We start from the raw sequence: 13,572 nt of genomic DNA, 5'->3' as shown, positions 1-13,572 counted from the left end.
ATCGTGACTCGTCTGACCACAGAACAGTCTTCCATTTTGCCACACTCCATTGTAAATGATCCCTGGCCCAGTGAAAACGCCTGAGCTTGTGGATCTTGCTTAGAAATGGCTTCTTCTTTGCACTGTAGAGTTTCAGCTGGCAGCGGCGGATGGCACGGTGGATTGTGGTCACTGGCAATGGTTTCTGGAAGTATTCCTGAGCCCATTCTGGGATTTCCGTTACAGTAGCATTCCTGTTTGTGGTGCAGTGTCGTGTAAGGGCCCGGAGATCACGGGCATCCAGTACGGTTTTACTGCCTTGATCCTTACGCACAGAGATTGTTCCAGATTCTCTGAATCTTCGGATGATGTTCTGCACAGTTGATGATGATAGATGCAAAGTCTTTGCAATGTTTCGCTGGGTTACACCTTTCTGATATTGCTCCACTATCTTTCTGCGCAACATTGTGGGAATTGGTGATCCTCTACCCATCTTGGCTTCTGAGAGACACGGCCGCTCTGAGAAGCTCTTTTTATACCCAATCATGTTGCCAATTGACCTAATTAGTGTTAATTGGTCTTCCAGCTCTTCGTTATGCTCAAATTTACTTTTTCCAGCCTCTTATTGCTACTTGTCCCAACTTTTTTGGAATTTGTTGACACCGTGAAAATTTTAATCAACGTATTTTTCCTTTAAAATGATACATTTACTCGGATTAAACGTTTGATCCGTCATCTACGTTCTATTACAGATAACATATTGACATTTGCCATCTCCACATCATTGCATTCAGTTTTTATTCACAATTTGTTTAGTGTCCCAACTTTTTTGGAATCCGGTTTGTATATTTCACCTTCAAGGTAGAAGCAAAATAAAATAAAATATATTTATACGTGTGGATTATAAAACTTTAGCAGCAGCTTTACTTAGGTAAACTTGATTCCAGACAATTTTCTTACATTCAGACTTTCTCTTTTTTTCCAGCAGGCTTTGGCATAAACTGGCAGGCAAACTTGATAACTCTGCTTTCTCTCTTTCTCTGCTATACTGACAGGCTTGCCTAATAGCTTTGCTTTCTTTCTGCTGTGCTAAACTCTGCTTGGCTCTGATTACTGGACTCTTGGTTGGTTCTGGTATCCTTGGATTGGAGTGCCTTCGACTGTTATTCCTTTCTGTCATGCTTCGGTGAGGGAGGGAAACACCACACCAAGCAAGAGGGAAGGAGGGAACAGGGAATCAGGCCTGAGAACAAGGGAAGGAAGATGGACACCTCCTAGTGAAACCCTAGCCAAGATCCTGACTGTCTACCAGTATGCACAATGAATAATAGAGTGGAGAACCGCACTCAATTCAGTAGTCTCTGGTGCCAATCAAGGGCTGGGAACAGCCAATGTACATATAGCGAAAATTGAGGCACTCAGATTTAAATCAAACTTTTGATCTGTTCTGGCAGGGAGGGTTGGACATCAGGGATCCAAACCTCCTTGTCAGAACAGATAAAAATGTGACCACTGATGAAGGTCCGAAATGACCGAAACATCTGGTCTAAATACACTGTTTGTACCAAGGTGTTACATACCCCCTTACTTAAAACCAAGCCGTCCTCTGCTTGTGCTTAGTGTATGCTCCAGGGTTCCCTTTTAAAGAGTGCTGCTTTAGACTATTTGCTGTTACCGTATACATAAACTGACATAGCAATGGCTACCCATAGGTCTCTCTGCCTGTTTGAGTAGGGTATCTATTTCCTGTTTCCCTACTTGTAAAACCAGAGAACCAAAGGTCTGCACCGAGTGATCTTTCCTGACTTTCTTTTGTGTGTACTGGGCCTTAGTGCCAAAGAAAGTGCGGGAGGGGGTCTTTACTCTGTAATCCCACCACTATGCAATGAAAGCCTACAAATAGAAGGGTGGCTTCATCCTGTAATCCCTTCCAGCACCAAGGTTTAATCATGCTGTACGCTTCATCACCTTGATGTATAAACTGGTAGCTTCACATTCCCCTTAAGGCTGTGCACAGAGCGTTAAGGCACCTAGAACTGGGAGGAGGAACCAGCCCACCTTCCATATCTCCCATGAGGGCTGAACCCCTCTTAACTCACATTTTTAGCAGCAGGGTTACCCTTTAAGATAGTGGTACTGCTTGTGACTTTACCGCTTGGTCCTCCCTGTGTAGCAACAGCACATGACCCCAAGACACAGGACAAACTGGCTCCTTACCCTCCCAAATCTGTGGAGAAAAAGGTTAAGGGCATATGCAAATAATATAGTACAATACCCAGGCTTTATAACACAAGGCAAAGTGGGACCATTAGTATTCGGCGTCCTCAGAGGCAGTCCATATGAGCAATGAAGCAAGGATGCTAACTATCTGGCTAACAGTGCAAATATATATCAGATGTATGATGATCAGATGCCCCTGATAAGTAAAGGAAACAAACGCCTAAATTATAGCTTGTTAGGGACAGATTAGGGCTCTTTCACACCTGCGTTATAGTCTTCCGGCATAGAGTTCCGTCGTCGGGGCTCTATGCCGGAAGAATCCTGATCAGTTTTTATCCTAATGCATTCTGAATGGACAGTCCGTCCTTCAGGATGCATCTTCAGTTCCGGAACGGAACGTTTTTTGGCTGGAGAAAATACCACAGCATGCTGCGCTTTTTGCTCCGGCCAAAAATCCCTAACACTTGCCGCAAGGCCGGATCCGGAATAAAAGCCCATTGAAAGGCATTGATCCGGCCTTAAGCTAAACGTTGTTTCGGCGCATTGCCGGATCCGACGTTTAGCTTTTTCTCAATGGTTACCATGGCTGCCAGGACGCTAAAGTCCTGGCAGCCATGGTAAAGTGTAGCGGGGAGCGGGGGAGCAGCATACTTACCGTCCGTGCGGCTCCCGGGGCGCTCCAGAGTGACGTCAGGGCGCCCCAAGCGCATGGATCACGTGATCGCATGGCACGTCATCCATGCACATGGGGGCGCTCTGACGTCACTCTGGAGCGCCCCGGGAGCCGCGCGGACTGTAAGTATGCTGCTCCCCCGCTCCCCGCTACTACTATGGCAACCAGGACTTTAATAGCGTCCTGGCTGCCATAGTAACACTGAACTGATCCGTCTTCAAATGCTTTCAGTTCACTTGCGTTTTTCCGGATCTGGCGTGTAATTCCGGCAAGTGGAGTACACGCCGGATCCGGACAACGCAAGTGTGAAAGAGGCCTTAGGATGTATTTAAGATCCTGAATGTGATAATTTGTAACAAATATACAAGGTTGTAAAAGGAAAGAAACAAATAATAAAGTCATCTGCTCAGTAAAGAAAGTTGATCCTCACAGGCACATTACTGACATCTCTATGGGAACAACAGGAGATAATATATTGGAAAACAAGATAAAAAACATCTAATGCTTAAACACAGAAGAGAGATTCCACCATCTCTAATAGACAATGAAAAATAAATATAAATAAGAAAAGAAAAAGAAATAATAACACGGATAACACAGATAACACAGATAACACAGATAACATAGATAACACAGATAACACAGATAACACAGATAACATAGATAACACGGATAACACGGATAACACGGATAACACGGATAACACGGATAACACAGATAACACGGATAACACGGATAACACAGATAACACAGATAACACCGATAACACAGATAACACAGATAACACAGATAACATAGATAACACGGATAACACGGATAACACAGATAACACGGATAACACGGATAACACAGATAACACAGATAACATAGATAACACAGATAACACAGATAACACGGATAACATAGATAACACGGATAACACGGATAACACGGATAACACAAATAACACAGATAACACAGACAACACAGACAACACAGACAACACAGACAACACGGATAACACAGATAACACAGATAACACGGACAACACAGATAACACGGATAACACAGATAACACAGATAACACAGACAACACAGACAACACGGATAACACAGATAACACAGATAACACAGATAACACAGATAACACGGATAACACAGATAACACAGACAACACGGATAACACGGATAACACAGATAACACAGATAACACGGATAACACGGATAACACGGATAACACGGATAACACAGATAACACAGACAACACAGACAACACAGATAACACAGATGACACGGATGACACGGATAACACGGATAACACGGATAACACGGATAACACGGATAACACGGATAACACGGATAACACAGATAACACAGACAACACAGATAACACAGATGACACAGATGACACAGATGACACAGATAACACAGATAACACAGACAACACAGACAACACAGATAACACGGATAACACGGATAACACAGATAACACAGATAACACAGATAACACAGATAACACAGATAACACGGATAACACGGATAACACAGATAACACGGATAACACGGATAACACGGATAACACGGATAACACAGATAACACAGACAACACAGATAACACAGATGACACAGATGACACGGATAACACGGATAACACGGATAACACGGATAACACGGATAACACGGATAACACGGATAACACAGATAACACAGACAACACAGATAACACAGATAACACAGATGACACGGATGACACGGATAACACGGATAACACAGATAACACGGATAACACGGATAACACGGATAACACGGATAACACAGATAACACAGACAACACAGATAACACAGATAACACAGATGACACAGATGACACAGATAACACAGATAACACAGACAACACAGATAACACAGATAACACGGATAACACGGATAACACAGATAACACAGATAACACAGATAACACAGATAACACGGATAACACAGATAACACAGATGTGCTTTTGTATTTTTTATTGTCACTAAAGGGCTTTTTGAAAAAAAAAACACCTTTTCTTTCATTTATTTAAGACTAATAAAAGTTAAGATTTAAAAAATAATAGGACATAAACAGAACTAATATAGGTATTGGGTATTGTAATATGAGGTTTTATACAAGGATTCTTTACTGTAAGAGCTGTGACTCTGTGGAGCAGTCACCTCAGGACGTGGTCACAGCAGTAACAGGGGACGGGTTTATACAAGGATTCTTTACTGTAAGAGCTGGGAATCTGTGGAATATACACCTCAGGACATGGTCACAGCAGGAACAGGGGACGGGTTTATACAAGGATTCTTTACTGTAAGAGCTGGGAATCTGTGGAATATACACCTCAGGATGTGGTCACAGCAGGAACAGGGGACGGTTTATACAAGGCTTCTTTACTGTAAGAGCTGTGACTCTGTGGAGCAGTCACCTCAGGACGTGGTCACAGCAGATACAGGGGACGGGTTTATACCAAGATTCTTTACTGTAAGAGCTGTGAATCTGTGGAGCAGTCACCTCAGGATGTGGTCACAGCAGGAACAGGGGACGGTTTATACAAGGATTCTTTACTGTAAGAGCTGTGACTCTGTGGCGCAGTCACCTCAGGACATGGTCACAGCAGGAACAGGGGACGGGTTTATACAAGGATTCTTTACTGTAAGAGCTGTGACTCTGTGGAACAGTCACCTCCGGACGTGGTCACAGCAGGAACATGGGACGGGTTTATACAAGGATTCTTTACTGTAAGAGCTGTGACTCTGTGGAGCAGTCACCTCAGGACGTGGTCACAGCAGGAACAGGGGACGGGTTTATACAAGGATTCTTTACTGTAAGAGCTGTGACTCTGTGGAGCAGTCACCTCAGGACGTGGTCACAGCAGGAACAGGGGACAGGTTTATACAAGGATTCTTTACTGTTAGAGCTGTGACTCTGTGGAACAGTCACCTCCGGACGTGGTCACAGCAGGAACAGGGGACAGGTTTATACAAGGATTCTTTACTGTTAGAGCTGTGACTCTGTGGAATAGACACCTCAGGACGTGGTCACAGCAGGAACAGGGGGAGGGTTTATACAAGGATTCTTTACTGTAAGAGCTGTGAATCTGTGGAGCAGTCACCTCAGGACGTGGTCACAGCAGGAACAGGGGACGGGTTTATACAAGGATTCTTTACTGTAAGAGCTGTGACTCTGTGGAGCAGTCACCTCAGAACGTGGTCACAGCAGGAACAGGGGACAGGTTTATACAAGGATTCTTTACTGTAACATTTGTGACTCTGTCGAGCAGTCACCTCAGGACGTGGTCACAGCAGGAACAGCGGACGGGTTTATACAAGGATTCTTTACTGTAAGAGCTGTGACTCTGTGGAGCAGTCACCTCCGGACTCGGTCACAGCAGGAACAGGGGATGGGTTTATACAAGGCTTCTTTACTGTAAGAGCTGTGACTCTGTGGAGCAGTCACCTCCGGACTCGGTCACAGCAGGAACAGGGGACGGGTTTATACAAGGATTCTTTACTGTAAGAGCTGTGACTCTGTGGAGCAGTCACCTCTGGACGTGGCCACAGCAGGAACAGGGGACGGGTTTATACAAGGATTCTTTACTGTAAGAGCTGTGACTCTGTGGAGCAGTCACCTCTGGACGTGGTCACAGCAGGAACAGGGGACGGGTTTATACAAGGATTCTTTACTGTAAGAGCTGAGTATCTGTGGAGCAGTCACCTCTGGACGTGGCCACAGCAGGAACAGGGGACAGGTTTATACAAGGATTCTTTACTGTAAGAGCTGAGTATCTGTGGAGCAGTCACCTCTGGACGTGGTCACAGCAGGAACAGGGGACGGGTTTATACAAGGATTCTTTACTGTAAGAGCTGAGTATCTGTGGAGCAGTCACCTCCGGACGTGGTCACAGCAGGAACAGGGGACAGGTTTATACAAGGATTCTTTACTGTAAGAGCTGTGACTCTATGGAGCAGTCACCTCAGGACATGGTCACAGCAGGAACAGGGGACGGGTTTATACAAGGATTCTTTACTGTAAGAGCTGAGTATCTGTGGAGCAGTCACCTCTGGACGTGGCCACAGCAGGAACAGGGGACGGGTTTATACAAGGATTCTTTACTGTAAGAGCTGTGACTCTGTGGAGTAGACACCTCAGGACGTGGTAACAGCAGGAACAGGGGACGGGTTTATAAAGGGTTAAGATGAATTCTTAAAAGTAAATGACATTACTGCTGAATAAAACGTGTCGAATTCTGAGTCTCACTCCCTTTTCTATAATTCGTGCCCCGTCCGATCCCTTGAATTTCATGTCTTGTTTCAGCCGTATTAACTATGTAATGAATGGACCCAGAGACAACAGAGTGGCTGAGAGGAAGAACTGTGACTGAAATGATCAGGTGTACGCTGACTGATCCTGGACCACCAGAAACATACCTGGGTGAAGCCACAATGACAGCGACATGCCGTCCTCCAGCCACAAGGGAAATGCAGGCTGCACGGTGAAGTAACCGAGGAGCTGGAAGAAAGCAGAGGAGTATAGAAGCTTCAGACAGGTATATGGAGCATGGAAGGTCAGAAGAAATGACCATGAGGGCCTCCACACACTGACGGCACACCTCTGCCTGTACATGACTGACAGACTGATGGGTTGTTGTGGGAGATGTTTTAGTCTGTTATAAGCAAGAAGGAAACAAAACAGGAAAACTACAAACCCCAAATGAGACTGTGGAGACCCAAGCATAAGTAATTACCAAGGGTGTTCAGACTGGGAAAGAGGAAGATGGACCTTTTCTTCTGAACCAAAAGCACGAGATTCAAGAAATAATTGAAACTTTTAGATTGAAAGACAAAAACTATTAAAGTCTCTTACGGGATATGAGCAACTGAGGTACTTTACTACCAGATGATGATCGGTTCAGGAAGGCAATAGGAAAACGGTCAAGCCTTACCACTGCTACGTGGCCTGACAAAGGTCAGATGGACTGGAATACCATAAAGAGTCAGACGTCATCTGAAGGGAACCTTATATTCCAAACTGAGGTGACCAGCAAGTGCTAAATGTGACCGGACTGGATATGCAGGGCTGACTGGGCCGGAGATTCCGAGATGAAAACCCCACCAGTGGCTGTGTGTCTTTCTTTCAGGAGGTGCCACCTTTGGACTAGCAGGAAACAACTCTCTATCACACAACAGAAGAAGACTACAGATTTGGGTCAACAACAAGTAGAACCAACAGAGATGTTTGAAGATGACCAAGGTTGTCCATCAACATTGAGAAAGGATACTGTGATCATTGTGAACCATATCAGTCCCATTAGGGACAAGCAAAAGACACACTGGGGTCCATGATGTTTAGCCTGTTGCTTCCCAGCAGATTTCATGTGGTGACCAGTAGGTCACAGTTTAGAGCTGATCAGATTGGATACATTTCTGGACACTTGTACTGCACTGTGGTTGGCGCGGACTGTAGCTGCTCCATAGACACCAGAATGGATCTTGTAGGGGATGACCAGAGCCAGTTGGACGGAGACAACAGTAGAATAAAACTTCACACAGAAAACACAAGTACATTTGCATCAATCTAATACTTTATTTTCCAGCTCCTGTCCACACAATTCTACCCAATGCTGTGCTACAGGAGGGCAAGAAGGACACAAGGCGAGTCCAGGCCACGTCCGATGAAGTCTCAGAAGGATGAGGGAGAATCACCATTAGATGGAGACGCTGTTCTCAATCACCTTTGGGTCCAGGTAGAGATAGGACAATCTCCTGGTTTGGTTCCGATCATTAATGGTCTTGGATATCTCATCAAGTTTCTCCTGGAATTCCTGAATAAACTTTTGTGGGGTTTCCTCAGTGAAATAAACATTGGGGTAACATCCCAGAGGTCTCTGCAACATAAGGAAGAAGTAAGACCAAAAACTAAACCGATGGCGATGTGGGCCTAAAAGTACTGGTCAATACCCACCTGGTCCTTGGGCTCATCACTAAGCCTCCTTGCCACCAGCAATCCTCTGGCGGTAGTGCTGACATCAGGCAGGGTCTCCAGTATCGTCTGCAGTGTGCTGACCCCTTTGGCTGTTGGAGGGGGGCTCTTCATAGATATGGGACCATTGGGCATCCAGGCGTAAAAGTCAAACTGCAGCAGAAACCCAGAACAATGCCAGAAAGGTTTAGCGTCTAGGACGAGCCATGTCCACAGTGCAGCAGCTCATTGTATGGGATGGACTGAGGCAAATATGGTGCACATAGTGTCAGCAAAAACATCAGATAATGCTGCAACGGGACCTGCAGGATGTGGCCTACAGACTATGACCTACAGAACGTGACCTATAGAACTTGACTTATAGACCATGACTTATAGACCATGACCTACAGAACGTGACCTATAGAATATGACTTATAGACCATGACCTACAGAATGTGACCTATAGAACATGACTTATAGACCATGACACACAGAGTGCACCCTACAGACCATGACCTATAAAATTTGACCAACAGTATCTATGAGCATTGGAGCAGAGAGTGACACATGGAGTCTGGTGGGAGAAGACTCTGGACCAGTCTAAGAGAAGATTCTTCAGGAGAGAGAAGAGGTCTTGTTGGAGGTCACTGTGGTCGATATCACATGAGTATGATCTGCCCCATTTGCAGCCACTTACCTGAGCACTGTTGACTGATGCATGCTGAGCAGAACACCTGAAGATCACCATGGTCAAGTACATTACCAGCGAGGACATAGTCTCCAGGGATGATGGGATTCCTGGTGGAGGGTGAGAGGGATTTATCAATTACCACTTACAGTATGTATAGAAGTACATGGCCTAATCCATCAGAAGTGTGACTGCAGCTCTAGATGTGACTGGAGTACATGACCTGATCCATCAGAAGTGTGACTGCAGCTCTGGGTGTATCTGGAGTACATGACCTGATCCATCAGAAGTGCGACTACAGCTCTGGATGTGACTGGAGTGTGTGACCTGATCCATCAGAAGTGTGACTGCAGCTCTGGATGTGACTGGAGTGTGTGACCTGATCCATTAGAAGTGTGACTGCAGCTCTGGATGTGACTGGAGTATGAGATGTAGATTTGTCTGTGGCAGAGCTGCTCAGTTCATACCTGAGGATTGATTCTGGAGGAATCCCTTGTCGTAGATCTCGGCCACCCAGGCCTGCAGTTCGGGATCCGTCCGCACGCACTCATCACTCTTATAATAATATTCCACTATGTGGGACACAAATCTGGAGGCAGAGAAGACACGGGGGATTAGATGGTGGCTCCCTGTATACTGTATACAGCTCCAGCCCCTCCGCAGTCACTACAAATACAGACTCAGTACAATCATTCATCTATTGACCCCCTCCCCCACCCTAAAGGAGGTCAGACAGCTGGGGGGGTCAAGACACAGAACCCTGCTGCATAGTACTGACTATAAGATATCACTGGTGTTACCAGCTGCTGCCAGCAGAGGGCAGCGTTACACCCGACTGAACCGCTGGACAGCTCTCTAGTCCTGTATGGCACTCTCTAGTCCTGTATGGCACTCTCTAGTCCTGTATAACACTCTCTAGTCCTGTATAACACTATCTAGTACTGTATGGCACTATCTAGTCCTGTATGACACTATCTAGTCCTGTATGGCACTCTCTAGCACTGTATGGCACTCTCTAGCACTGTATGGCACTCTCGCACTGTATGACACTCTCTAGCACTGTATAACACTTTCTAGTACTGTATGGCACTCTCTAGCACTGTATGGCACTCTCGCACTGTATGACACTCTCTAGCACTGTATGGCACTCTCTAGCACTGTATGACACTCTCTAGTACTGTATGGCACTCTCTAGCACTGTATGGCACTCTCTAGCACTGTATGACACTCTCTAGTACTGTATGGCACTCTCTAGCACTGTATGGCACTCTCTAGCACTGTATGACACTCTCTAGTACTGTATAGCACTCTCTAGCACTGTATGACACTCTCTAGTACTGTATGGCACTCTCTAGCACTGTATGGCACTCTCTAGCACTGTACGACACTCTCTAGCACTGTATGACACTCTCTAGTACTGTATGGCACTTTCTAGTACTGTATGGCACTCTCTAGCACTGTATGACACTCTCTAGCACTGTATGACACTCTCTAGTACTGTATGGCACTTTCTAGTACTGTATGGCACTCTCTAGCACTGTATGACACTCTCTAGCACTGTATGACACTCTCTAGTACTGTATGGCACTCTCTAGTCCTGTATAACACTATCTAGTCCTGTATGGCACTATCTAGTCCTGTATGGCACTATCTAGTCCTGTATGGCACTATCTAGTCCTGTATGGCACTCTCTAGTCCTGTATGACACTATCTAGTCCTGTATGGCACTCTCTAGTCCTGTATAACACTATCTAGTCCTGTACGACACTATCTAGTACTGTATGGCACTATCTAGTCCTGTATGGCACTCTCTAGTCCTGTATGGCACTCTCTAGTCCTGTATGGCACTATCTAGTCCTGTATGACACTCTCTAGTACTGTATGTCACTATCTAGTCCTGTATGGCACTATCTAGTCCTGTATAACACTCTCTAGTACTGTATGGCACTATCTAGTCCTGTATGACACTCTCTAGTCCTGTATGACACCCTCTAGCACTGTATAACACTCTCTAGCACTGTATGACACTCTCTAGCACTGTATCACACTCTCTAGTACTGTATAACACTCTCTAGCACTGTATGGCACTCTCTAGTACTGTATGACACTCTCTAGCACTGTACGACACTCTCTAGCACTGTACGACACTCTCTAGCACTGTATGGCACTCTCTAGCACTGTATGGCACTCTCTAGCACTGTAGGTCACTCTCTAGCACTGTATGACACTCTCTAGTACTGTATGGCACTCTCTAGCACTGTATGACACTCTCTAGAACTGTATGACACTCTCTAGTACTGTACGGCACTTTCTAGTACTGTATTGCACTCTCTAGCACTGTATGGCACTCTCTAGCACTGTATGGCACTCTCTAGCACTGTATGGCACTCTCGCACTGTATGACACTCTCTAGCACTGTATGGCACTCTCTAGCACTGTATGGCACTCTCTAGTACTGTATGGCACTCTCTAGCACTGTATGGCACTCTCTAGCACTGTATGACACTCTCTAGTACTGTATAGCACTCTCTAGCACTGTATGACACTCTCTAGTACTGTATGGCACTCTCTAGCACTGTATGGCACTCTCTAGCACTGTATATCACTCTCTAGCACTGTACGACACTCTCTAGCACTGTATGACACTCTCTAGTACTGTATGGCACTTTCTAGTACTGTATGGCACTCTCTAGCACTGTATGACACTCTCTAGCACTGTATGACACTCTCTAGTACTGTATGGCACTTTCTAGTACTGTATGGCACTCTCTAGCACTGTATGGCACTCTCTAGCACTGTATGACACTCTCTAGTACTGTATGACACTCTCTAGTCCTGTATGACACCCTCTAGCACTGTATAACACTCTCTAGCACTGTATGACACTCTCTAGCACTGTATCACACTCTCTAGTACTGTATAACACTCTCTAGCACTGTATGGCACTCTCTAGTACTGTATGACACTCTCTAGCACTGTACGACACTCTCTAGCACTGTACGACACTCTCTAGCACTGTATGGCACTCTCTAGCACTGTATGGCACTCTCTAGCACTGTAGGTCACTCTCTAGCACTATATGACACTCTCTAGTACTGTATGGCACTCTCTAGCACTGTATGACACTCTCTAGAACTGTATGACACTCTCTAGTACTGTACGGCACTTTCTAGTACTGTATTGCACTCTCTAGCACTGTATGGCACTCTCGCACTATATGACACTCTCTAGCACTGTATAACACTTTCTAGTACTGTATGGCACTCTCTAGCACTGTATGGCACTCTCGCACTGTATGACACTCTCTAGCACTGTATGGCACTCTCTAGCACTGTATGGCACTCTCTAGTACTGTATGGCACTCTCTAGCACTGTATGGCACTCTCTAGCACTGTATGACACTCTCTAGTACTGTATAGCACTCTCTAGCACTGTATGACACTCTCTAGTACTGTATGGCACTCTCTAGCACTGTATGGCACTCTCTAGCACTGTATATCACTCTCTAGCACTGTACGACACTCTCTAGCACTGTATGACACTCTCTAGTACTGTATGGCACTTTCTAGTACTGTATGGCACTCTCTAGCACTGTATGACACTCTCTAGCACTGTATGACACTCTCTAGTACTGTATGGCACTTTCTAGTACTGTATGGCACTCTCTAGCACTGTATGGCACTCTCTAGCACTGTATGACACTCTCTAGTACTGTATGGCACTCTCTAGCACTGTATGGCACTCTCTAGCACTGTATGACACTCTCTAGTACTGTATGGCACTCTCTAGCACTGTATGACACTATCTAGCACTGCATGACACTCTCTAGTACTGTATGGCACTCTCTAGCACTGTATGACACTCTCTAGTACTGTATGGCACTCTCTAGCACTGTATGGCGCTCTCTAGAACTGTATGACGCTCTCTAGCACTGTATGGCACTCTCTAGCACTGTATGGCACTCTCTAGCACTGTATGGCACTCTCTAGCACTGTACGACACTCTCTAGCACTGTATGACACTCTCTAGTACTGTATGGCACTCTCT

At 45.5% G+C, this 13,572-nt stretch overlaps 1 protein-coding gene across 1 annotated transcript in view; it reads right to left on the bottom strand.

Annotated features, from left to right (window-relative positions):
• Positions 1–8,466: 8,466 nt before the first annotated feature.
• Positions 8,467–13,572, bottom strand: part of LOC122924120 (hydroperoxide isomerase ALOXE3-like) — a 64,165-nt gene continuing 59,059 nt past the window's right edge. Inside the window, exons 11-14 of the mRNA XM_044275049.1 lie at positions 9,993–10,114; positions 9,535–9,635; positions 8,838–9,008; positions 8,467–8,760 (exon numbers count right to left, since the gene is read on the bottom strand). Of these exons, the coding sequence (XP_044130984.1) occupies positions 8,581–8,760; positions 8,838–9,008; positions 9,535–9,635; positions 9,993–10,114 (574 nt within the window). The 3' untranslated portion in view covers positions 8,467–8,580. The remainder of the gene's footprint in view (positions 8,761–8,837; positions 9,009–9,534; positions 9,636–9,992; positions 10,115–13,572) is intronic.

This window comes from Bufo gargarizans, unplaced genomic scaffold (assembly GCF_014858855.1).
Source record: "Bufo gargarizans isolate SCDJY-AF-19 unplaced genomic scaffold, ASM1485885v1 original_scaffold_822_pilon, whole genome shotgun sequence".
Lineage (NCBI taxonomy): Eukaryota > Metazoa > Chordata > Amphibia > Anura > Bufonidae > Bufo > Bufo gargarizans.
This window is presented reverse-complemented; position numbering and strand designations above follow the sequence as displayed.